Source organism: Ictalurus furcatus, chromosome 11 (assembly GCF_023375685.1).
Source record: "Ictalurus furcatus strain D&B chromosome 11, Billie_1.0, whole genome shotgun sequence".
Classification (NCBI taxonomy): domain Eukaryota; kingdom Metazoa; phylum Chordata; class Actinopteri; order Siluriformes; family Ictaluridae; genus Ictalurus; species Ictalurus furcatus.
This window is the reverse complement of record NC_071265.1, coordinates 1,777,707-1,805,000: the sequence shown is the minus strand read 5'-3', so window position 1 is coordinate 1,805,000 and position 27,294 is coordinate 1,777,707. Positions and strand designations below refer to the sequence as shown.

The 27,294-nt window shown below is 41.0% G+C and overlaps 1 protein-coding gene across 2 annotated transcripts in view; it reads left to right on the top strand.

The window, feature by feature from the left end:
* The window catches only part of oca2 (oculocutaneous albinism II), a 115,185-nt gene extending 88,182 nt beyond the window's left edge, over positions 1–27,003 (top strand). For both annotated transcript variants that reach the window (XM_053635913.1, XM_053635912.1), the window contains exons 22-24: positions 2,902–2,995; positions 6,668–6,761; positions 24,967–27,003. In XM_053635913.1, coding sequence (XP_053491888.1) covers positions 2,902–2,995; positions 6,668–6,761; positions 24,967–25,054 — 276 coding nt within the window. In that variant the 3' untranslated portion in view covers positions 25,055–27,003. The remainder of the gene's footprint in view (positions 1–2,901; positions 2,996–6,667; positions 6,762–24,966) is intronic.
* The last annotated feature ends 291 nt before the right edge of the window (positions 27,004–27,294 follow it).

Genomic DNA, 27,294 nt, shown 5'->3' with positions numbered 1-27,294 from the left:
TGTGACTATTGGACTATTGAAGCCACAATGTGATTGAATAGATTGGTGGGCCCTGAGAGCTGTAACTACAGGATCGTGTTCTGTGCACTATTTTCACAATTTATTTCTCTCACATGATTCATTTATTTTCACATTTGATTCTTTTATGATTCACTATTCTCACATGACTCTTTCACAATTTGATTCGTTCACCTGATTCATTTATTTTCACATCTGATTCTTTCACACGATTCACTATTTTCACATGTGGTTCTTTTACGATTCACTATTTTCACAATTTAATTCCTTTCACATTAGTTTATTTTCACATTTGATTCTTTTATGAGTCACTATTTTCACAGTTTGATACGTTAGCATGATTAATTTATTTTCACATGACCTTTTTCCATATGATTCATATATTTTCATGTGATTCTTTCACATGAGTGTTTTTCATGTTTCACTATTTTCACAATTTAATTCCTTTCACATTTTTTTTTTATTTTCACGTGATTCTTTTGAGTCACTATTTTCACATATAATTCGTTCACGATTCTCTATTTTCACATTTGCTTCTTTCACATGAGTCACTATTTTCACATTTGATTCTTTTATGATTCTCTATTTTCACATTTGATTCTTTTATGAGTCACTATTTTCAGTTTTAGATTCTTTCACGATTCTCTATTTTCACATTTGATTCTTTCACGATTCACTGTTTTCACAACTGATTCTTTTATGAGTCACTATTTTCACAATTGATTCTTTTATGAGTCACTATCTTCACATTAGACTCTTTCACAATTCTCTGTTTTCACATTAGATTCTTTCACGATTCTCTATTTACACAATTTAATTCGTACACGTGATTAGTTTATTTTCACATGTGATTCTTTTATGATTCCCTATTTTCCCTGAGAGCTGTAACTACAGGATCGCGTTCTGTGCATCTCGTCATAATCTTAATGTGTGCAGACGGACTTTATCCTACACACCACACTGCATTTGTCAACAATCAACTACTTTCACTTTAAATAGAACTGCCCTGCTATTTCACCTGAAAAAGCACATTAAACAACTTAAAGTAAATATCTGGATATAGGAACTGCCAAGAGGGAATTATGGCTTATATCTAGCTGTTACAAGACCCTTATTGGTGGGGATGTACTGCACTGCACGGAATGACAGAATCCAAATAACTGATGTTTTATATATATATATATATATATATATATATATATATATATATATATATATATATATATATATATATTAGAGACGCTGCTGATGTAGATCTTTAAGTCCAAGTCAAGCCTCGAGTTATTTACCCTCAAGTCCATACCTTGGTTCGCAATCGATATAGCTAACACTACGTATGATGCAGTGCTATAATCGACCCAATTACGCTTAGTCTCGTTCCTTCAAATCCATCGATTCTACTCCATGTTGAGTCACTTACTCCGAAATCAAAGTTGTAGTCTCAAGTCAGTTCAATTCAATTCGGTTTTATTCGTTTAGCAGGATAGGATATAATCGTTTAAGTTATACGTTTATAAATTTATTCCTAATGAGCGAGGCAGAGGCGACGGTGGCGAGGAAAGACTCCCCGAGACGATACGAGGACGAAACCTTGAGAGGAACCAGAGTCGAAAGAGAAATAAAGAATATAAATAATCCCCTTTTATAACTGGGTACGACAAGGTGAAAAAGTTCAAGTGTGTAAACATGATAGTTTTCACATGAAGTCTCTTTTGTTGAAGTTATGATGTTGAAGCTGCTCCCTGATGGAGACTTGAGTGCAAACCGGTTCATAGGAATTGCAGTCCTAAGCCATCTTCATGGGATTTAAGTGGAACCATCCTCAGTAATCTCATGTATCTTCAGGCTGTCCATGTGGAACCATCCTCAGCAACAGAGAGTGGTTCCCAAGTGAAGAGAACTCCGAGCAGAAGTAGGGAATCAGGAGGGATCTGGCAGGATTACATTTACGGCATTTGGCGGACACGCTCGTATCCAGAGCGACTTACAATGATCTCATTTATACAGCTGAGCAGTTGAGGGTGAAGGGCCTCGCTCAAGGGCCGCTTGACGGCGCTGGGATTTGAACTCACGACCTTCCAATGAGTTGTCCAACATCTTAACTACCGAGCTACCACCGCCCCAAATCTGCTTCTTCACCTAAGGACAAAATATTAACAAAAGGCTTGACTAAACAAATGACTAAAAGGAATAATTGGACGGCTGTTCCATAACTGCAGGGCTTTGTAAGAGAATCTCGCAATTTGTGGATGTTAAATCGATTTACTTGCGTAGACGCACGTCTAGGCTATATTTGGCTCGTTTCGGTATACACAACCCGGTTTGAGCATTCATTACGCCCATGTTAAAGACCCCTGATTGCGAAATCAGGACATTTTTCCCCCCGGTGCTTTAGTAAATCAGCGCTTTAGTACTTGAACTCGAGTTGAGACAGGTATGTCTTGGCTGAGACGGCGTTACTGTACGTGGTTGCAAACGAACCGTATTTTCATCTCCATCCAATTTTCCTGATGCTGTGATTCATGCAGGGTGTCTGTTAGGGTGAATAAAAATAGATGAATGCGGTGTTGCTTTTTATTGATTTTCTTTCCTCCCCTGAGCCACGCTGTACCGAAATATGACTCAATCTGTTAACAACCAGGTTCTTGACAACAGTCAGAAAGCCAAAAAAAAAAACCCCCCCACAAAAAACACGCTCAAATGAAAAGACAGTATTTTAATGAAGAGCTGAAACGAAGCGTGTAACGTTCTCCACGAGCTGAACTGACGTTCACGTCGGGTTCGTTTCAGATTCGGTGGGGGGGGGGGGGGGGGGGGGTTTCGTGTATCCGTCGTGGTGCAAATGAATCGATTAATCGATTGATTGTTTGTTTAACGTAACAGATTCCAGTGCTGATCAACCTGAGCCAGGACGACGACGTGAACCTGCCGGTCAAACCTCTCATCTTCGCTTTGGCCATGGGAGCGTGTTTAGGAGGTGAGTTACTGTACCTTCCCAGCATTCTTCATCGCATAGTGGAAAACAGAACGAAAAAGGAGACGTTAAAAGATCAAAACCGTCATCCGAAAATCATAGACGGAGTCGAAACGAAGAATTTCTGCTGTTATGTAACGATACATTTGGTAACACTTTCTATAAATCGTTATAACTTATTATAACTTATATATGCGTATGATTCTTTGTCATGTGGTAATTTGTTGTGTTTTAATAATACGTCGTAATGCTCGCCCACTTTTCATTCTAATGACATGAATAACATTATAGAGCTGTATGAGGCATTATTAGGGTTTATACCAATGCTTACATGGAACTTATAAGCACAGTTATAATGATTTATGAACACAGGGTGTGTTACTCTGAGCTCTTATTAGTGTGAGTACAGAGGCATCCAAGAAGGAATACTTTGTGCTAATTTTGTTGTGTACTGTGTGACTCATGGTTGTCTCAGAACATTGTGTGTGTGCTGTGAAAGGGAATATTGGTGTGTGTGTGTGGGTGTGTGTGTGTGTGTGTGTCACAGCACTCTGGTCTAATAGGAGGAGGTGTGTTATTGATCGAAGTGATGCTGTGACAGGAGTCAGGTTCTGTTGTGTGAACATTGAGCTGGGTTTCTACACGACCGAAAAAAGCACATCCTTACAGAGAGTTATTATCAAGTGTTCCAGGTCCGAGTCACCCTTACAGAAAAATCACACGGACTTCACACGGGAATAATCACTTTGTGGAAACACATATTTGATTTTCCTACATGTATTTCTATTCGATTCATTTATTTTCACATGATTTTTTTTACACAATTTATTTACTTTAATATGATTGTTTTCCTCACCTATGAATGTTTTCACATTTGATTCTTTCACATGATTCACTATTTTCACATTTGATTCTTTCACATGATTCACTATTTTCACATTTGGTTCTTTCACATGATTCACTATTTTCACATTTGATTCTTTTACGATTCACTATTTTCACAATTTATTTCTCTCACATGATTCATTTATTTTCACATTTGATTCTTTTATGATTCACTATTCTCACCTGAATCTTTCACAGTTTATTATTTTCACAATTTGATTCTTTCACGTGATTCGTTTATTGTCATTTGTAAGTTTTTTCACATGATTAATTTATTCTCACATTTGATTCTTTCACATGATTCACTATTTTCACAATTTAATTCCTTTCACATTAGTTTATTTTCACATTTGATTCTTTTATGAGTCACTATTTTCACGTGATTCTTTCACGATTCATTATTTTCACAATTTGATACATTAGCCTGATTAATTTATGTTCACATTACTTTTTTTTCCACATGATTCATTATTTTCACATTAGATTCTGTCACATGATTAATTTATTTTCACTTTTAATTCTTTCACATGATTAATTTTTCACATTTAATTCGTACACATGATTAGTTTATTTTCACATTTGATTCTTTTACGATTCCCTATTTTCACACATGATTCTTTTACGATTCACTATTTTCAAAATTTGATTCTTTCACATGATTCATTTATTTTCATATTGAATTCTTTCACATGATTCATTATTTTCACAATTTGATGCATTAGCATGATTCATTTATTTTCACGACTTTTTTTCCCCACATGATTCATATATTTTCATGTGATTCTTTCACATGAGTGTTTTTCACATGATTCACAATTTTCACATTTGATTCTTTCTCAATTCATTATTTTCACTTTTGATTCTTTCACGATTCATTATTTTCACATTTGATTCTTTTGCATAATTCATTAATTTTCATGACTTTTTTCCTCATGATTCATTTATTTTCATATATGATTCTTTTACATGATTCATTTTCCATGTGTAAATTTTTTTATATGCATGTTTCCTTTTTTCTTTTTCCCCATATGATTTATCCCCATGTGATTAATTTATTTTGACATGTGATCACACAATGATGTCACATATTAATACTTGCACTCACATGTTCAGGTTTTCCTCACATAATCACAAGTGACATTAAGAGATTTTTCTGTAAGGGCAGCGTCTCAACCAAACAAGAGAAAATCTAGTGTAACCTATTACAGTATTGCATTATATATATATATATTACAGTTTAAAATCCAACGATGTGTTTGGTTTATTTCCCCTGTTCAGATCAAACACACTCCTCACGGAGGATTTTCCCGTCCCTCATTTCTGTAAATCACAGATGGAGCGCGGTCTATTTCTCATTTATTTCCAAAATAGCTCCATGTGAAGAAGCAGCGTGTCGTCTTCATCAGAAAGCAATCGTGCCTGAAGTGGAGACAGGAGCACCTCTCTGTAGCACACATCAACGAGACAAAACGAAACACTATTTAAAAAAAAAACACGCTTAAAACTGTTTTTGACCACTGAAAGTCATTTAACTTACGTTTAAGTGTAAGATTTATCCCCCAGAGGACCCCAGTTTGGAAAATATCGCAGTGAAATTAGAGGAGAACTCTGTGTATAGTGTTGAATTCTGGATTCTGATTGGTCAGAAGCTGTTGATTAATTTTCTATAACAGCAGCTCTGACAGTAGCGCGGGTTTATATTAAGGCATTCGTTCTAATGTGCTATTGTTTCCATAGAAACAGCTAGAGATGGTTAGGTACCATTGAAACCTTGAGTTGCAGCTGATGCCGATACTCGTCCTATATTTGTTTCTTCAAAATTAGCTTCCAATTTTTTTTAAAAAAATCTGAAGTTACTTAAAACAACAACAACAACAACAACAACAACAACAACATCGCTAAAGTCACAATTTGCACAAAACTGCAGCTTTTTCACTCAGTTTCACATGAAACATTTTCACGCCCCAGTTTAAAGTTTTGGATGAAAACCAAAAAAAAAGTATGATGTGAAAACGTTGCTGAATAAAGAACTCTGGCTGATATAAATGTAATAAAATGTAATAAAGTTTGAAGTGTAATTATAACAAAAAACAATGCGTATCATGATATATAACTTAGCTAACAGACTGTCTGCAAAGTAGTACAGTAGTACAATCAACAAAAATAACATCACATTTTCTTTAATGCCAACAAAGGCATCCGTTCGGTTCCATTCCGATTATCATATCATTGAAATATAAATCGAATATCATTTTTAAAAACGTCAAAAAAACATCACCGTACCAACGATATCTCAGAAGAGTGTATCGCGTAATCATGTACCACAATAGTGAGATTATATCGATATATCGCCCAGCTCTACTGGTGAGGGAACGATTGTTTACAGCTGCTATAACGTAAGCGAGAACAGGAACTAACTTAAACGCAACTCTAAAAGGACAAAAAGTATGATGGGTGTTTTTTTTTTATATATAAATAAATAAAAAGTGTAATCGTTGGCAGTTGCTGTGGTGTAAGAGGAATAAAACCCTCTAGAAAGAGGAAAAGAATCAACTTCGGTCTGGTAACGGTAACCCTGCTTCGTCAAACCACGCCCACAAGTCATTTACTTTTTTTTTTTTTTATTCAGGCGTTTTACGAGTAAAATATTTTCAAATGAGAAGGTATGATATCGACCACTAATACCCTAATCATTTTAATTCACTCCTGTGTTCACTCAGAATTGTGCATTCAGCAGCGCTATGGAGTAAATTCATCATCATTAATTGTTTATTGATTTATTGATCGCAGGTAACGGGACACTGATCGGTGCGTCGGCGAACGTCGTGTGCGCTGGAATCGCCGAACAGCACGGATACGGATTCTCCTTCATGGAATTCTTCAGGTATTAACATTTAAACCTTTTTTACGCTGAATATTCTGTACTGGGATTTAAATAGATTTGTTCAGATTTACGCCGTACGTTTTAAGGAACCCCACAGGTGTCGTTAGCCCCACCCCCCTAACCCCTCCCCCCTAACCCCTCCCCCTTCGACATCCTCAACACTGGGTTTAAAACAGGACCTGGTTGTACATTTCACTCACGTTCAGGATCTGTTGTAAATCACGATGCAAATGAAATTCATGCCAATCAACTCTAAAAAAAAAACAAAAAAAAAAAACGGCGGAAATATATACGCCGGAAAAATAGAAATAAAAAGCCTCTCGATCTGCCTGTAATTTTGGCGAGGTGACAGATCTGGGTTCAGAGCGGGACTCTTGTGCTCGACTCCGTATCAGCAAATACTTCGGAATGTTAAGAGGGGGAAAAAAAGAGTGATAAAATAAAATCAACCCACTGATTAGCTCTTGAGAAAGTGTTGCTGAGAGGCTGGCGGAGATATTCCCCATCTCATCTCAGGGTGGGTGTTTTTTTTGTGTGTGTGTGTGTGTGTGTGTGTGTGTGTGTGTGTGTGTGTTTTGGCACCCCGTGAGCTGCCACCTGCTTGATGAAAGTGCGTTCCGAGCTCACGCTGAAGCTTCCCAGTGTCTGGCGCTTTCCCAGCTGGAAGCACGGCAGTGGTCAATAGTGAAAAGAGGAATCTGAATGCCTGTCTGATTGAGCTGTAGAAATCTCATGATGGGAGAATGTGCTGTGTGTGTGTGTGTGTGTGTGTGTGTGTGTGTGTGTGTGTGTGTGGTTGATTCCTTGTGTGCAGAATTGGAAGGAAAACTGAAGTAACCTTGGTAATAACTGGGTATAAACCAGTGCTTGTGGTGCTGCTACAGGAAAATAATCAACAGCGTGCTGGTGAAACCACAGAGCGCAAACTCGGAGAACCTCCTTGACACTGGAGACTCCTTCCGTAAATGTTAAATGAGCGTCTCGTTACAGAACGAGCTGTTACTTTAGAAACAATAACGTATTAGAAGAAACAAGCCGTGATTTGGAGCTGCTCTTATAGAAAACGAATCAACACCCTCTTTCACCGTTGACCTATCGCGATCCGGAATCCTACAGCGCTGTGGTGTAAATTAAATCACATGATAGTGTAGAGCACGGTGCCGGCATTTTGGGAGGAAGTTCCACTCGGAGGCTTCAGAATTGAGCAGTGAAATCTACTGGGGTAAACCGTCGACCCCCAACAGAGCCACAGACCAATCAGAAGGCTTTCTTGATAATTCATTCCCTGAACCAATCCGATCTCTTCTTCTTATTCCGCCGCAGCAGCATTGTCGGTGTAAAATCCATCAGCACTCTATTGAATAACATTCTCAACATCTCAACAGTACAGTCCATGTTAAGGAAAAGAAAAAGATCCCCCAAAATACATTTGTTTAAAAAGAAAAAGCCACGAATAAAAACGGCAGAATAAAAACAGCTCCTAATTGACGAACGTGTTCGGAGAAGAGAAATGCTCAGTCGAAATATCTCGATGTAGAGATATAGAGCGGTTAAATCAGGACGATCAATAGAATGTAAAACCGAGTGTTTTTCCAGGTTTTATAACTTGCGGACTCGTTTTGAGGATTTACGATTGACAGGCCTTCCTATTAAACCGTTGTAGATTACACTGAAACTAACTCCACATTATTTTCCATTTAGGAGACATTTTACTGCGCCGTTCCCTCTTTAAAACCCGAACCCCGTCAGACAATTCGCTGAAATTTATTCGCTACTTAGCGTTTTATTTATTTATTTTACACCAGAATATTTACCCAGTGTTTAGTTTTTCAGCCGCACACACACCTGATTAATAGCTCCGACGTTTTATTGTACTTAAGCGGAACTGTCGAGGAGACCGTAAGCAGATGCTGTACGAAGACCTGAAGAACAGCACGTTGGCTCCCGTAGTCTGTTTTATTATCGTTTACCGCAAACACATAAACACTGAAATGACTCTCCGGAGAATTTCACGTCTGTAAACCAGTCGAGTCTTGACCAATCACCTCCTGAAGGTCTCATTCGTCGTCTAATTAGTTCCAGTTTATTTCCCCGGCTGTCGTTTGTCCCCGATTTTCTTCATGTCGATGCGGTTTTTCGCTGAAGAGTGATGACCTGGAGACATGTGCGTGACAGGGTTGAGAGAATCCAGACAGAAAGTCACTCACTCACTAACAGCGGCGTTACACGGCATCTGTACGTCAGAACCAGTCGAGTTAATGAACGCTGTTCCTCGGGGTCTCAGTGGAAAGACATGCGGACTCCTGGATTTATCCGCATTTACGCTTCTGACGATTACAGGTCCAGCGGATGTAGAAAGTCTACACACCCCTGTTAAAATGGCAGGTTTTTGTGGTGTAAAATATGAAACCAAGATGATTCAGGTCAGAACCTTTTATACCTTATTGGTTGCCCTGTGTGTGTGTGTGTGTGTGTGTGTGTGTGTGTGTGCGGAGTTTGCATGTTCTCCCCGTGGTGCGGGGGTTTCCTCCGGGTACCCCGGTTTCCTCCGCCAGTCCAAAGACATGCACGGTAGGCTGATTGGCGTGTCCAAAGTGTCCGTAGTGTATGAATGTGTGTGTGAGTGTGCCCTGTCCAGGGTGTACCCCGCCTTGTGCCCCATGCCCCCGGGATAGGCGGGTTCCACGTTCTCCGCGACCCTGATGAACGCCCCAGTTCCAGCTGGAGAAAAACAGACCCAAACTCTGATGCTGCCCCCACCGTGCTTCCCCGTGGAGACCGAGTTCTTCTGGTGATGTGCTGTGGGTTTGTGCCGAACATATCTTTTGGTATTTTGGCCAAAAAGTTCAACTTTGCTCTCCTCGGACCAGAACACGTTATTCCACGTGGTTTTGGGAGATCGGATGTGTTGTTTGTTTATTTTTTTGGTTAAAAAGGCTTCCGTCTTGCCCCCCTACCCCATCACCCAGAGATATGAAGAATTCAGGAGATTGTCCTTACATGTCGGGAGCAAGCAGTACTCGTTGTACGGAGCGGAGACTCACTCACCAGAGGCAGGTTCAATGGAAACTCGAACGGCCAGGACTTGTGTAAGGTTTGTAGGACATGGAGAATCCAGGTGAGAGATCGCAGTCCACGAGACAGCCAGGAATCCTTCGCTTAAAAACGTGTGAGCTGCAACGTCTGCAAATTAATACATGAGCAGGACAGCTTTAAAGTTTTTTTTTTCCTCAAATAAAAAGTATAACAAACAGCTGGAGAGCAGCGGCAGCCAGATGTGCACAGCGTTCACTCAGCTGGAACCGGAAGACCCTCACTAGCTGAAATAGTGGAGAAGAATTTCAGGGCTAAAGTGGACCGGGGTTGCGATGGTGGCTGGATTGCTGTAATTTCCTAAGGAATTTTTTTTTGTTTTGTTTTTTTTTAGTATTCTTTATTTAGCAGCACTTGGAAAAACAAAAATGGAGGCAGCAGATGTTGGTATAATTGCGCATTCATCATTAACCTCCCTCTCTGTCTCGTCCCCTCGATTACAGAGCAGAACCCAGGCGGTAGTTATCGGTGGTGTTTAGACTGTAAGCGTTTCGAAATAATGCAGCGTGGAGCTGAATTTATGCAGATGATAACGCGGACTCTCGGTGGAATTTGCTCTTGAGGTTTATGATAAATAACCGGTTCTTAAGGGTAGGCCGTAATTGGCTCTCGTTGGTGTATAATTGGGATGGAGTTGAGAGGAACGGGGCCTTGGTCAGGATGTAGTGATGCCGCGTGGGATACTGACCTGCTGTCAGAATAACAAGCCTGCTCGATAAGAAGCTTGGCTGTTGTACTAGTGAATATGGGCAGGAAACTGTGAGGTATTTTCTTGTTATACATCACCTGCAATGTAAAAATTATGATTCATCAAATGTGCACAGGCAGGTCGTGCGCAAACGTTTTTATTTATTTTTAATTCTTCGTTCTTTGTTTGTAGCTGGAGTGCAGATGTGTTCCCATAAGCAGGATCTGGAACAAAGGTGCTCTCAGGGCTACACCCAGGCCCGGATTAACACAGTGTGGTGCCCTCGGGTGACCACACGTAAAGTGCTGTCTGGTGGTAAACGAGACCTTTTATCCGTACTCATGTTCGACGCATGTGACTCGAAGAGGGATTTGGCTGAATACGCGTTGTGATGATGTCACATGACATCATCGTCTTGCGTCTTGGCCCGAACCTGCGGAAAGTCTGTGTGTAATATTGAAAAATGGCAAGTTCTTCCTGCACTCATTTCTGCGATCGCAAAATCCCAACATCCTGGAGGAACTGTTACGCACGTATGAGAAATATTTTAAAGGCCCAGTCGATATCTTTAATCATTTGGTGCCTCAGGGCACACGCCAAGTCCCATATACGGATAATCCGGCTTTGGCTGCATCCCTTATTTAAACATCTACAATCCTGAAGCTTTCATCTTTGGCGTCCAGATCAGATTATCGGCTGTGTCTTAAGTACGATTTATTTCGAGTTGAAAAAAAACCCCACTCGAATCGGCGAAATCGTTTCGCATTGCCTTTCGCAGTGATGTGAGCTGCTGTTATAGAAAACTACTCAACACCTTCTGACCAATCACAACCCAGAATTTGACTTCGACGATGGTCTTGTTGAGCTTCAACGTACACCAAGAACACGATTCTATTTTTTTTACCCATCTGCCCGTCTCCGAGACTCTTCACACTGAGCGTATTAGAGTGTCGCGAGGAGAAGGTGTTGTGGAGGAAACCAGGTGTCTCGATCCTCATGCGTATATGATGTCTAATCGGTTTTAGCACTCCGGGTTGAGTTAACGTCGTTGTTTCTGCCTTCTCTTCCTCGTGTTTGCGCCAGCATTTTAATTAATAATCGAACAGACTCCAGCTCGTTGTTTAGCTCGTCAACAAAACGGAAGCGGAACAAAAATGGCCTTTCAAGCAAAGACACTGTTTACGAACTTAGCTGAACGTGTCCCTCGGCAACCTCTCCACGCTCACCTCGCCTACTGATCAGTAATTAGCATTCCCATTCACAGCTGTGTCTCCCAGCGACTCCTGCGCCTCGCGCGATGCTAAAGCGGCTCTCCGAGGCTACAGGTGTGCCATCTGCGTTTGGCAGCGAGTCAAACGCGCTCGGAAAAACGGCAATCAAGAACAATGAGTGGCGTCCGGTGGAAGCCCCCGCGCTCAATCGAACACGTCCGCGCATTAGCCATTATTCTCCACTTTTAGTTTCCTGGACGCGATCTCTGACCACACACCTGCATGTGCACTTTATTGTGCTTGCAAGCAGGGCTTAATAAAGACTCTTGTGGGTTTAAAATGTCCAAAATGAGGTCGTAAATGCGGCCAACGAAAATAAAAACAGGCTAAAACGGGAACCGACGTAGATGAGTTTCCAACATCATTACACAATCGGACACGTGCTCCACTTATTGATTAAAAATATGAGTCGAGACCAATTTAAAAGGGTTAAAGTAACCATTAAACCCCCTCCATGTCATGCTGTTTTAGTGAAATAATCAACGATGAAATAAGGGTGCTGTTACCACGGTGAGGTCGGTTATTTTCCTTTAATCTCCATGTGTGTTATTCCTTTTATACCACAGAAACTCGCCAACGGTCACAAATTTTCGTTTATCGAAGAACATCACGTCGTACTTTTTATCCGTTTATGGTTACATGTAATGTTGCGCAACAGGCCAGTTCCTGTTCTCACGTACGTTATTTCAGCTAGAACAGTCGATTCCGGCACCCTCGTCTCTTTTTCCCTTTCTCACCAAGCTAATAAGGCAGAAATTGTCTCGCAGTCTGTCGTGTTAGGAGAAACCGAGAAGAATTTGTAAACATAGTGTCCCGAACGTGTCGGAAAACTTTTTGCTAACTTTTCCGAGCAGTCCTTGCCAGTTGTTTGCTATCGTCGCTAGCTAGCTGACATAGCTACGAGGCGAGGATCCTCTGCAGCGTATGTAGTTAAGTGTATTACAGTGGCTGATTATCAGGATAAAAGAAAATAAATCTTGTTAATGAAGCACAGACTCAGATTCAGCCAGTTCCATTATTCGCGTCTCAAAATGGCCGCCATGATGTCACATGTAATGCAAGGATTCATTTCTGTATGCTTGAGGATTAGTTCCAGCTGCAGTCTTTGGTACTGAACTGGTGGACCAAGGGAAAGAAAAGCACAGTTAAAGTTTTGGAACTCTTTGAATCTGCACTTATATCACATTGAGGAAAGAGCACACACACACACAGACACACACACACACACTTTGCAGGAACATCATGTTAAGAAAGTATTGTGTGTGTGTGTGTGTGTGTGTGTGTGACCTTCTGCAGTCTCCGTGCTGATGGACAGCCTGCTGCGAGCTATAAAGCCGGAATTTTCCGAGGTAACGGGACTCGCACCGGTGTGTGGGCTCAGCCTGTGTGGAAAATGTCAGCTCAGAGGTGAAAGAAGTGACAGTGTACCTTTCTAAAATTCACTCCGTGTGACCATTTATTCCATTTTAAAAAAATGCTTTGTTCTGTATACTTAAAGAAATGGTTTTAAACTTTGCCCCACCCACTTTTTTGTATCCCGCCTCCTTTGTGCTCGCTGAGAGGCGTGACTTTTATCACAGTGTGACTCCACGAATAATATTTTCTCTAGTAATGATAAACCACATCAATCTGAACCACTGTACTGTATCTCAGAAGTCACTCTGCCAGTTAGTGGGTGGTGCTAGTTAGCACACAGGCTACATGCTAATGAGGTGCATCTTTTGATGTTAGCTTAGGGGCAACCCCTACTCCCCGTGCCCTGATGTCCTAATGACCGGCTCATTACGGTGCTAAATCTCTACTGGGTGCCGTGTGTGTGTATGTGTGTGTATGTGTGTGTGTGTGTGTGTGTGTGTGTGTGTGTGTGTTTATGAAATAAGAGTATAAAGCAATGACATCATCTGTACCTATATTTGGATTTAAACCTGAAGTGGGCGTGGTCTAAACTGAAAGGTCTTTTTTTTTTTTTTTTTTTTTTTTTTTAAATTATATATGAATCCTACTGTGGAGTTTTCTGTGCTTCTGCTTCCCCAAAATGGACACAAATTAGTAGCGTAAATTTAACGCACCGTAACCCTGACCAGGCAGTTACTAAGGATGAACGAATGAACGATGGGAACATGAATGAATGTGCTATTTCTTTCATTTTTTCGACCGCAAGCTTCATATCTATTAGAATTTTTTGTTGCGTGACCTGTCTCTCTCTCTCTCTCTCTATATATATATATATATGAGTTGAACTGAAGCAATTCAACTGTAAATATAATAAATATTATAAAAAACAACACTAGCAAAAAAAAAAAAAAAAAAAAAAAACCAACAAAAAAGTTGAGTCTCTTTATATGGAAATATTTCGATTTCTGAAAAAGAAATTTCTTTTCCAAATGCAATTTCATTCCTTGGGGTTTATTACGGAATCCGATACTGGGTGTGTGATATCCAGTCCACCATTTTCCCCCTCTGATATCGGATCAGAGTCATCAGTAGTATCTCTAGCGTGTAAGCTAGCGATCAGGAATGCGTCATTAATGAAGGTGCTGACCCGCGTATTCCGTCTGTTTACGTCCTCACGTGTGGCTGCAGGCGGGATAGTGTGAAGCATCTGTAATGAAGGCAGGGGTTTGATGTGGCACACATCTGGAACCTCGGTTTTACTCTCAGAGAAGGGGGTTTAGAGACTCCAGAGAAGGGGTTTAGAGACCATCCTGTCGTTCACGCTAATCTCCCTGGATTGTCTTAGTGTAATGCATGCAAAGCGACACCTTATCACCTCACACCACGTGCTTGCGTGTTAAAGCTTCGGAAAAATTAGTCAACGTAAAACACGTCTCGGACATTTCTAATAAAGAAAAATCATGCAACCGCAGAGGCGCGGACTACACGCGGGTCATTTGCATAATCTGAACGAAGAGACTAGAAAATAAACGGGAGTTGGTGCGAGAGTAACCCGACTCTGAAGACGAGGAACTTTCCAGACGTAAATATACAACTCTGAATACAACCTGCATCAACACCAGGATTAGATTCACGTAGGGGGGCGTGGTCTAAAGTTTGAAGGAGGAGTTAGAAGTTCACGTCGGATCTATATTTATTGATAACGAACAGATTTGTTTATTCTGTGGTTCAGTGAACGTATTTGTGTAGAAATGACGGAGCTGAACGATGCCTCTCGAGGCGAGTGTGCGACGCTGATGATTTAGACGTTTTTGATGCTAAACTGCTAGCTAGAAATTTCCCTTATTGGTGATGTTTAATGTGCGGAACTAAAGTAGTAATATTTTGGCTCATAGACTGCTACTAATGAGAACATTCTGCACATTTCAGTTGTTCCTAAAAGCGATTAGAAGTGAGAAATGAACACAAAGTGAAGAGGTTTGTAATAAAACTCTTTTCTCAGGTCTCCTGAGCTGCAGCTTGTACGCTAGTGTAATATATTTATGCGGTGTCGAGGAATCATTTGGTGAGTTGGTGGTATAGGAGTTGTTATTTAATGATTATGGCTCATATCCTAAATCTTTTGCTGTGGGTTCATGGAGAAATTGAACTATAATAGCGGGGAAAAAATAGAAATCTGACTACGTTTGCGGTCCACATAGGTCTGTGTCTCTCTGCTATCATCATGGTGTGTTTCCAGTCAGAAAGCAAAGCTCTTACCAAGAAGGTCATTCTGTTTGTGTGTCCCGAGAGTCCTCCGAGACAAAAGCACATCTTATATAACAGAGTAATATTAGAGTCTGAGAGCAGATGGGCCAAATGTCAACCAAACCTTTTCCACTTCCTCAAAAACTACTGAATCAGCGTGAATGAATGAAGTCCTGCATATTTTAATGCTGTGTAAAGGCACCTTTAAAAAACAAAACAAAAAACAGCTGATAATTTTAAAAAGCTTTTTTAAATTTAACTACTACTTTTACACTCAGTAAACCATTTCTGTGTTGATTGTGATGATGTTTTGGATCATCGTCCTGCTGGAAGATCCAACCACGGCCCATTTGAATCTTTCTGGCAGAGGCAGTCAGGATTTCATTTAATATCTGTTGATATTTGATAGAGTCCATGATGCCATGTATCCTAACAAAATGTCCAGGTCCTCTGGCAGAAAAACAGCCCAAAACATTAAAGATCCTCCTCCATATTTAACCGTGGGCATGAGGAACTTTTCCATATGGCTACCTCTCTGTGTGCTCCAAAACCACCTCTGTGTTTATTACCAAAAAGCTCTATTCTGGTTTCATCTGACCGTAGAACCCGATCCCATTTGAAGTTCCAGTAGTGTCTGGAAACTGAAGACGCTCGAGTTTGTTTTTGGATGAGAGTAGAGGCTTTTTCCTCGAAACCCTTCCAAACAGCTTGTGGTGATGGAGGTGACTTCAGATTGTAGTTTTGGAGACTTTCTGACCCCAAGACACAACTAACTTCTGCAGTTCTCCAGCTGTGATCCTTGGAGATGTTTTGTCCACTCGAACCGTCCTCTTCACAGTGCGTTGAGACGATACAGACACACGTCCAATTCCAGGTGGATTCATAACATTTCCAGTGGACTGGAACTTCTTAATTATTGCCCTGATGGTGGAAATGGGCGTTTTCAATGCGTGTGCTATTTTCTTACAGACACGCCCCATTGTGTGAAGCTCAACAACCTGTTTACTGCTCTTTATAGTATTGGTTTTTTTTCAAATTCTGCTGTCAGTTTTTACTATACTTTTTTAAAACATAGCTGATAAACTGCTACAAATTGATCTGCTAGTTTGACTTTTTTTAAAAGTCTGTTGCTAGATTTTACATTTAAAAATATGTTGCTTGTTCTACAATTGAAAAAAAAAATGCTCAGCTGCTGGTTTTTACTGTGTGTTTGTGTGTGTAAACATCTCTAGTGTCTACATCTTAACTAGAACAGATTGGAGTAAGGATGATATCATCAGTGTCCTGCCCCCCATTCCACCCCAGAACCACCCTACTGCCCCCTTCTTCCTCTTCCGTGCTTGGAGGCTGTACATGCACATTTCCCTGACTGCTAATCAGAGTGAATCTTGTGCTTGGATTACAGAGATTCTCATTCGCTGACGCTGCCAAGCCACTTTGGCGCTCACAGTTGGCCGTGCGCGCGCTAACCACTGCCATGTAGGACAATGATGGCCATCCAAACTTGAACCATCTGGGGCCTCGCCGCTAAAGAGCAGTGAGCGAGGGATGGTGGAGATAATCCCACTTCTCAATCACACCATCCATGACTTAATTACTGCTCAGCAGCTAGCGCTCCTCTGTAGCTCCCAGCCCTGAGAGACTGACGTTATCACTCGGAGATTAAGCCTGGCCTCATCGTCTCCTTCCCTCCGTGTGGAGGAGTATGGAAAGAGGAGAGACTTTCATTTGAATATTACTTTGAATGAAAAAGATATTCCTGAAAGTGGTTCACTCAGCATTCGGTTCACTTCCGTTCAGTTTATTTGTTTAGCTTACAAAAGTATAATAGATAATATACAGTGATGGAAGGAAAGGAAGCAAAAAGGAGGGAGGAGCGGAGGTCAGGAAAGAAGAGAAAAGTGAAGGAAGGAAGGAAAGTAGGTTAGGAAAGAAGGCAGGGAAGAAAAGGAAGGGAGGGCAGAAGGAAGTTAGGAAAGAAGGGATGGAATGCAGGAAAGAAGAGAAGAAAGGGAAAGTGAAGGAAGGAAGGAAGTTAGGAAAGATGGTACAGAAGGCAGGAAAGAAGGGAAGAAAGGGAAAGGAAAGGAAGAAAGGAGGGAAAGAAAGGGAGAAGGAAAGGAGTAAGGAAGGAAAGGAAGGCAGGAAAGAAGGGATGGAAGGTAGGAAAGAAAAGGAAGAAAAGGAAAGTGAAGGGAGTTCGGAAGGAAGTGATGGAAGGCAGGAAAGAACGGGAAAGTGAAGGAAGGAAGGAAGCTAGGAAAGAAGGGAAGAAAGGTAACGTGAAGGAAGGAAGGAAAGGAGTTAGGAAAGAAGGGATGGAAGGAAGGAAATGAAGGAAGAAAGGGAAAATAAAGGAAGGAAGGAAGGAAGGCAGGAAAGAAGGGAAGAAAGGGAAAGTGAAAGAAGGGACGGAAGGAAGGTAGGAAAGAAGGGACGGACAGAAGGAAGGAAATAAGAGAAGAAAGGGTAAGTAAAGTAAGGAAGGAAGGAAGGAAGGTAGGAAGGAAAGGACAGAAGACAGGAAAGAAGGGAAGAAAGGGAAAGTGAAAGAAGGGACGGACAGAAGGAAGGAAATAAGGGAAGGAAGGGTAAGTAAAGGAAGGAAGGAAGGAAAGGACAGAAGGCAGGAAAGAAGCGAAGAAAGGGAAAGTGAAAGAAGGGACGGACAGAAGGAAGGAAATAAGGGAAGGAAGGGTAAGTAAAGGAAGGAAGGAAGGAAGGATGGAAGGAAGGAAGGAAAGGACAGAAGGCAGGAAAGAAGCGAAGAAAGGGAAAGTGAAAGAAGGGACGGACAGAAGGAAGGAAATAAGGGAAGGAAGGGTAAGTAAAGGAAGGAAGGAAGGAAGGATGGAAGGTAGGAAGGAAAGGACAGAAGGCAGGAAAGAAGGGAAGAAATGAAGGTTTGATGGTTACCTCTCCATGGAAGATATATGAAGTATTCTCACGGGCTTCTGGTAGTAATACTAATGAAAGAATGAAAGAAAAAAGAACGGCAGAAGTGTAGTCAGTGTAACTGCAGTAGCAATAACAATGTCCCACACAACTTCTAACTTCTCACAGGAACAATACAACACCAAACAACAAATAACCAACAGAATCAGGAAACATGTCCCGGGTATTTCAGTATAAACATACTGAACGTGTGTCAGGGCGGAGACCCGGAGCTTAGAGCTACCGGAGGGTTAGCATGGCTTTTCTTACGACTTGATAGACAATCACACTAAATCCAGTGACATCACCATTGTTTGTTCATATTTCTCATCAGATCAAGTGCGTGATTGTCCTTGAACCTCGTATCAGTGTATTTATTTTCACTAAACAGCTCAATATTGCACCTGTTTTTACTGCTATCAGTCCCACTGGACATTAGCATTAGCTTCTTGACCCGTCCTGATGGTCCACAATTAAAACAAAAACCTGTTTCATCTTTAATTCTAGCTTCAGTATTCCCCTGCTCTCTGCCTGATGGGGATCAAACATCTGGATTTTAAACTAGACCAGCTGTGAGCCCAACCCCTGGCCTGTGATCAGTCATGAGCTGCTCATGGTGTCGTTTCGGGGAACGAGTGGAGGACGTTTCAGTTGAACACGACAGCGATGGTTAATTTATATTCATTACTGCGGCGTCCATCAGCGACGTAGCGCAATACCTATACATCGATCAGCCGTAACATTAAAACCACCTGCCTAATATTGTGCAGGTCCTCCTCTCCGTGTGCCACCAAAACAGCTCCGACCTGTCGAGGCGTGGACTCCACAAGACCTCTGAAGGTGTGCTGTGGGATCTGGCACCAAGACGTTAGCAGCAGATCCTTTAAGTCCTGTAAGTTGCGATGGCTTTCATGGATCAGACTTGTTTGTCCTGAACATCCCACAGACGCTAGATCGGATTGAGATCTGGGGAATTTGGAGGCCGAGTCAACACCTTGAACTCTTGTTCCTCAGACTGTTCCTGAACAATTTTCACCACTGCCGCGTCCATCAGTGACGGACGTAACTGAACGTTGAACTACGTAACTGAACTATGTAACTGAACGTTGCTATCTCATTCACCACTACGGCATTTACTGGTTATGTAACCAGTTACTGATACCAGATGCACCATTCACAAGAAAGAAAGAAAGAAAGAAAGAAGTTCTTGCTCTGCATCTCTGTAATCTGCTTTAGATATCAGAATATGTATCCAAACCTTGTGGCTCAAATCTCTCTCTCTCTCTCTCTCTCTCCACTTTGTGTAATCTCTCCATCCTGTTTCAGTGTATACACTCTCCAGCACTCAGCCCCTCACTCCATTCTCTCTATTTGCCGTAGTTATCTAGCTGCTTTTACCTTTTCCCCCTCATCCTCCCTTCATCTTCCGTCCCATCTTTCCCCGGGTCTGGGAATCTGTCTGTTGCGGCTAAATTGATGTCCAGTGCCTTCGATCTCGGAGTGCAGCGCACTTTCACCAACTCCATTACTCTTTACACTTTAAAACTCCGTCCGGCTGAATCCCACATTCAGACCACGGAGCTGCACTTTATATTAGTAACTCTGATGTAAACAAAACAGACTTCATGAAAATTTCATGGAGCGAAATGGAAAGAGGCGCACGAGGCGGAGGAATCCGGGCGGATGTACGGACGCCGGCAAATGATGAACAACCACAGTTCTTCTCTGTCATGGCTAGACGATAGAAATGAAGCCTCCTGGATGCTGAATGTACTATTAGGTAGAACTCAGGGATGGACACGTCACGCACACACATTTCCTGTCCTATGCTATGAAGCGCCGAAAAACCGAGCAAAAGAAATGGCACTGCGAAGCTGTAGGCTAACTCTCCTCTATATATCATCTCCTGGCAAGTTGTACATACAGACTGCCAACACAGTGGTGCAATATTGTGCGGCCTGTTGGTGCGTAATACAGCAGACTTTACAGAACAAGTAGGGGGTTTATCACGATTGACACCGATGCATGTACACACATAATCTAAGCTCTATAATTGTTGACATCATACACGTTGATATGTACTAGAAGTAGAAGACCTAGATTGTTTACGGATATTTCGACCCTGTGTATGATGAGCAGTACAGAAGATGGATGGATGGATTAGCCTATCGCTAACTTCACTAGCGCTACAATCCAATCGAGTCTGTTTTACTGTCGAACTTCACGAACGCAGCCTATAACATTGTGTCATTAATAGACTCTCCTGCTGATAGCTGTCCTGTAAATGCCAGTCGGTGCGCCGAAGCGGATTAATCACACTGCAGAGCAAGCCCAGATAAAATCGCTCGATCGCAGCACAAAACTGCTGTACTATTGAACGATTCGGGTTTTTTTTCCATCGTTGAATAACGCCTCAATACGGCGGGTCTCGTGCGGTCATCGATGTGTTTAGTGAACAGTGATGGATAGTGAATGCAGCATGTAGGTTATTTCTGTTTATGGTGTCAGTCACCTCATGGTTAAACATATGGAAAGATCATAAAGACGCTAGCCAGACTCCAACGATAGTTTGACAGAGCTCATAAGTGAAATGTTCGCCAGCGGTTTGCTGACTTTTTAGAAAGTCTGTGAGGAAAAAAATACAAATAAACTTGTTTGTTTACCCTTACTCTGGATTAATGCACTTAACTACACGTGAAGCCTCAACGCCAAAACAATATATTTACAGTTTTAAAGTGTTAAAAGTCCCGGTTTTGGGGGTGTTCAGTATTTATAACACCTGACTTTGATATAAACAGACGACTTCGCTCAAATACTAATGAAATGAAACGTGAAACTGAACGTCTGACGAAACAACCGTACGCTGTCCGTTTCTGTCCAGCACACGGAAACGTTCATTAAACACTCCTTTTTTTGCTGTGTATGAACGCTGAATGTTTGGGTTTTCACTGAATTTTCACCAAAAAAAACCCCACAGATGATCTATTCGACATATGAATATGGAATGATTGAGTGTTGCGTAATTGTTCTAAACTCTCTTTACTGCACGGTGTTGCCATATGGCAACAATTCATTTATCTCCCATTTTTTCTGATAGTATAATGCAAAGCTACTACTTTCTATGTAACTGGAAAAAAGGGGGCTTTAACTTTGACATAAAAAAAAAGTGTGCTGCTTTCACTTCCCTTCCTGCGATCACGTGGCACGGTGCCGGTCTTCATTAGTGTGATCTCGGAATCCGATGAATTTGATTTCCAATATTTATGCGAAACGACTGAAAGGAAAAAATGAAACACTATCTGCGAAGTTAACGTTTATTTTTTTGTCGTTTAAACATGTTTATATATTTTGAGTATTCTGTTAAATGGTCAAATGTAAACGTTGCCACATGGCAACAACGTGCTATAAAGGTACAGCATGAGTTCATGAATTGAAACAGGCTTGCACGGCATAGAAAAAGACGCTCGGCTTCTCTGATAGCATATTTACATTTTTACACGTTTGAAGTAAGACAAAGTCTCGTCGTTTCAACTTATTTTAACTTCTTTTCGCAATTTTATGTTGCAAGAGAAAGAATGAAAAAAGAAACTTCACCCCAAACATGTTTGGATCTAACATTTGTGTGTATTTTGAGTGAGTAAAATCCATCCACATACTTTTCATGTAGAACTCCAATTCCTTTCTAGAAGATATAACGTTTACATCTTTACTAGGTGGTACAAAAAAAACAAACAACCTTACAGTCTGGAAAATGCAGTATTTGGAATTATAATCTCATACGTTTTGTGATATTTTTGACTATTTGTTTCCACCATTGTACACTGCTGCCATACGGCAACAATTCACCAAGTAAATCCACCAACTAATTCAAGTAATAAAATAATGTAAATGTACTAATTCATGCAGTAGAGGCTTAAATGACATCCTGGAAGCCCCGCCCCCTTCCCCCATCTCACATCAGTAGTGTTTGGACTCGATTTTCCCGTCTAAAAGATGAGCAGATGCGTCTTTGTCGAGTTCGTCAGTGTGAAATAAAATCTATCAGTGTGTCTTCGACTTAGCTAACGTCAGACGCTTGTATAAATAGCTCTCAGAGAAGAAGCTTAAATAGATTAAACATCAGTGGAAATAGCGGCTCATGTGATCTCTTTGGTGTTCTGATACCGCTAACATTTCCTAGCTGCGCTCGTTAAGACGTGGGCTCTTCAGTAGCACTTACGTTCCTTTGTGTGGAAGTTAGTGGAAACTCTGTGGTGAACTCTGAGACAGAAGGACGTTAAGCGATGATGACTGAAAGCAGCCATTACACGACCTTGTCATAATTATACTCGTGAACCCACTCAGTGGATGGACGATTCCACCAGCGAGCGTATAAAAGGCTGTCCATGTGTCTCTGAAAATAGACGGCCATTGAGGAGAGCATGAAAGCAGCGTACATTAGATGGACCAGCGTTTCCTCGAGCCTGGGTTATGCTAACTTCAGAACGTGCTTCTTCACAGACGGTGGAGCGAAGCAGATAGGAAAAATCACTTTCAAAACCTGAAACGTTCCGATGTGCCACTCGGCACTCAGAAGCCCTCATCGTGAAGGCGGAGTCCATGATTGTGCTGCTATTTAGCCCTGGTATAGCTCTTAAAAATTAAACGTAATAAATATATAAGGCATTTTTCAACATTAAGTCTTTATCTAGCTGTTCAAAAGACGCCTTAACCCAACTCTGGGAACATTCTTAATGTTTAAGAATATCTGAATTCTGCTCTTAAACACCTAACAGGGTTAGCAAAGAATTAGCAAATATGCAAATAAGCTAGCAGGATTGTACTTTCAGCTGTTCTTCTTCCTGTAATCTTCATGAAATTCAGAACTTACTGAAAATATAGCATTTTTCGTATTTATTACATGTAAAATACAAGAAATGATCATTATTATTTTATCATGCAGAAGGTATTAGACAACATGGTGACATCATGATGAAATGCTGGGATTCTCTTGGTTACTGGTGTTATATTTATTGGCAATTTTCCCCAAACGCCTTGATGAACACCGACCGTACGACACAGATTACTGCTTCATGCTGCTTCATTAGAGACCTTTATTGACTCCCCGCTGCTACAGAATGGCTGGTGGTCAATAATCTGATGTCATAATCAGACAAAAGGCCAGAAGATGAGGTTATGGGCCACACAGTGTGCAGTCACGCACGGGTTTCTCACTAATCTCACAGATCTACAGAGATCTGAATGAATTATCTACCTACAAATGAATGAAACACAGGATGCGATTTTATAAGAGACCGTGCTCATGGGTATTCAGAGCTCAGAATGAACTCTACTGTGGTCTTTGTGTGTATTATCCATTTTTATATAATGTAAATCTGTGAAAATTACACTGTGTAAGGAGTATAGCTATTGGGCATGCTGTTGTAGGAAAATAATCTACAGGGTGATGTGGTACGGCCGACACAAAGTAGAGTTAATGTTACCACAATTACAGTTATTATTTTTTATTGATGAGCAACGTTACGCTTTTTATCCGTTTATAGTTACATTTAATGTTGTGGAACGTCTGTGAAACTGACTGGATATGAATGGTGACACGAGTTACTATTTTACCATTTCTAATTGGTTTAAAGCAATAAATAAAAGTTCGATTTGGTTATATATATATATATATATAATCAGCTCTTCATGTTACTTCTTTGGACTATAACACACACTCTGAACGGATGTCAGGGGGAAGTGGGGGTTTAGTGGTTAAGGCTCTGGGTTATTGATCAGAAGGTCGGGGGTTCCAGCCCCAGCACTGCCATGCTGCCACTGTTGGGCCCTTGAGCAAGGCCCTTAACCCTCTCTGCTCCAGGAACTACTTCCTTTTTCCTTGTTAGAGATAGTCTTGGGTATGATGAGCTGCCTTGAGCATTTTTTTTTTCCATACACTACATGGGCGAAGGTGTTTTCACCCCTGACCATCACCCTCATATGTGCTTGTTGAACGTCTCATCCCAGATTTATTTCCTCTTTGCTGTTATAATAAGCTCCACTCTGCACAATTCTGGAGCATGGCTGTGGCTGTGTTCGTTCACACATTCCACAAGAACATGAGTGAGATCAGGTGCTGATGCTGGGATGTCGAGGAGGCTCCAGTTCATCCAGTGGGGTTGATTTCAGGGCTCTGTGCAGGACACTCAAGTTCTTCCACCTCCTTCCAACCTTAATACATCATGTCTACACGGAGCTCGCTTTGTGCACAGGGGCCTCGTCATGATGGAACAGGTCTGGGCGGAAATCAAAGACATTCTATACAACTGTGTGATTCCAACTTTGTGGTACCAGTTTGAGGAAAAGCAGGCACATATGGGTGATGGTCAGGGGTGCACATACTTTTGTCTGTATAATGTAGATTTAGGTCTGTTGCAGGATTTGCATGGTTTGGGCTGCTGAACCGCATCCAGACTCCAATCCACCAGTTACCTGCTCTATACTATGCTATACTATACTATACTATACTATACTATATACATGACTATAATTATTAAACACTCTACAGTACTGATATTACCACTGTTCTCTTTTCCAGGTTGGGTTTCCCTATGATGATGATGACGTGTACGATAGGCATGTGCTACCTGCTGGCGACTCACATAGGACTGGGCTGGAACATCTAAACTTGCGTGACCGTACGAGTGACTCGTGACAGTGTGTGACTTCTGAGGCTGATGATGATGATGATGATGATGATGAGGAAAACATTCCAGTCCATACTTTCCGAAAGCCCAGTGCATCCTGCTGCAAAGATGTGATAAATCACTGGAACAAGGGAACGCCTGCGGTGTTTTTCCACTGTTTTATGGTGCTATTGCCATCTTTAGTGTTATTTCTACTGTAATCTGGTTGGTGGGAGGAGTTTCGGTATGTTTGTTTACGCAGTAACACTTTACTTGAGCCCCGCCCATCTTTCTGTTTATTTTTTTTGTTCCGATGAGAAGCAGTACTACTTATATATATGTATAGCTTCTAAAATTAACTAGTCAAACGCAGCTGTTTGATTTATGTGCTAACAACTAACTGTACTAGCTAGCGCTAGCGTGAACGCTAGCGTGTTAAACTGACATTATCATGTCATAACCTTACCATGAGAGATGACATACATAATCAGACGCATTTCATGTCCATGGTTACGATTAATCGTCATGATGTAACGTGCTTTAATCCGTCCGTACAGGATTTCGCAGCATTTATTTTTTTTTGTTTGTAGTTTTATTGTGGAAAACTACTTGAGTTGGTGAAACCGCATTTGTTTCACGGTGATGTTTGTTGGTAAACGTGACCTTTTAGCTGCACTCATTTTCCACAATGCGCATTGTGATGACGTGACATCCCACGTCTTGGCCCAAATCCGCGGAAAACCTTCGGTAACTTTGAAAATGTCCAACATTGTAGATTTTCCCAGATTCCTAGAAACTCCTCTGTCCTGAAGACATCGGAAAAACGACAGCTTTTCCTCGGACGGTTACACAGCGCTGACACCTTCCATAGATGTTAGAAATCGTTGGTATCGTGAAGCCTTAACGAACGAGCTGTTGCTATAGAAACGATAACGCGTCACGTTGATTAAAACGCAACCTGTGATTTCTATCTCCGCCAAAACTAATCAACACCTTCTGACCAATCAGAATCCAGAGCTGATGACAGCGTGAAATATAACACGGCAGTTGTTTTTCATAATAAGCGCATATTGTAACATCTGGCATTAAATGGACGCTAATTAGCAAACACGGGCAAAAAGATCACGTGATGAGCAGTTATTACCTCAGAATATTGTTACGAGAGTTACTCAAGAACTTATGATTGTACGTGATGTTTTCTCTGACACGTTTATGACACGGTTATTCCAGTCTTACGACACAGGGTTCGAGTAAAGACGTACTGATGACACTTGCCAATCAGATTGTCTTATAATTTAAAAAAAAAAGCAAAGTTCTTTTAACTGTAATGGTCTGGAAAATCATTTTTGATACGTTTCAGTTATGTTTGTTGTTCAGGCGCTGTAACATCTGATGAAAGGGATTTTCATATGTGCCTGACCCGGAAAATAATCAAGCTGTCCTGTGTAGATGTGTGATGAGTTATACGTAATATTACAAACACATTATGGGAAATTCGACATTTTTTGGTGTAGGATTAATAGACATGGTGCGTTTTTACTTCTGTACTCTAATCCCAGCCGACAGAGGAGGATAAAATAACACGATACGATCTGCGGATAATATTCCGTGTCTTTGTTTTGGAACAGTCGTTAACTTTTCCTCGATATGGACGACTTTAATTACAGCAGGTTTAATGAAACTCGTAGCTCATCAAATAGACCTGAACCTCATTTCATTTTCTCTTTGTTAATTCAAATTCGCTACATTTATGTACTTTAGATTTCTCAATAGCCGTGAGCAGGAATATAATTCTCCGTGTTTCCTTTCGCCACACATGTTACAGAGAGATGATACGCCTTTAACATATCTCTGGTAAACTGTTATACTGTTACAGACTAATATGTGTTTTTTTTATCCTGTAATCATATACTGGAGCTGATAATAACTGTAAATTAAACTCTACATACACTGTACTGTCAGACTGTTCCCTCTTTATTTATTTTGGTGCATTCTGCAACCAATTAGATTCCAGTTTTGCCTAAAAGTGTGTACAATCTAGACCTCATACTGCCTTCAAAACTTTGCCAAGAGTAAAGCTCTTTTAATTAGCTTATTACTGTTAGTTATAGCTTCTGTGGTGAAAATTAAGTGACAAATCTAGGTTTTTTCCCCCCACAGTTAATTCTGAATGTATGTTTTTCTGCCATTTTCTTGGGGACGAGTCGAGTTGGGCAGGACTTTATTTGGTACACATAACA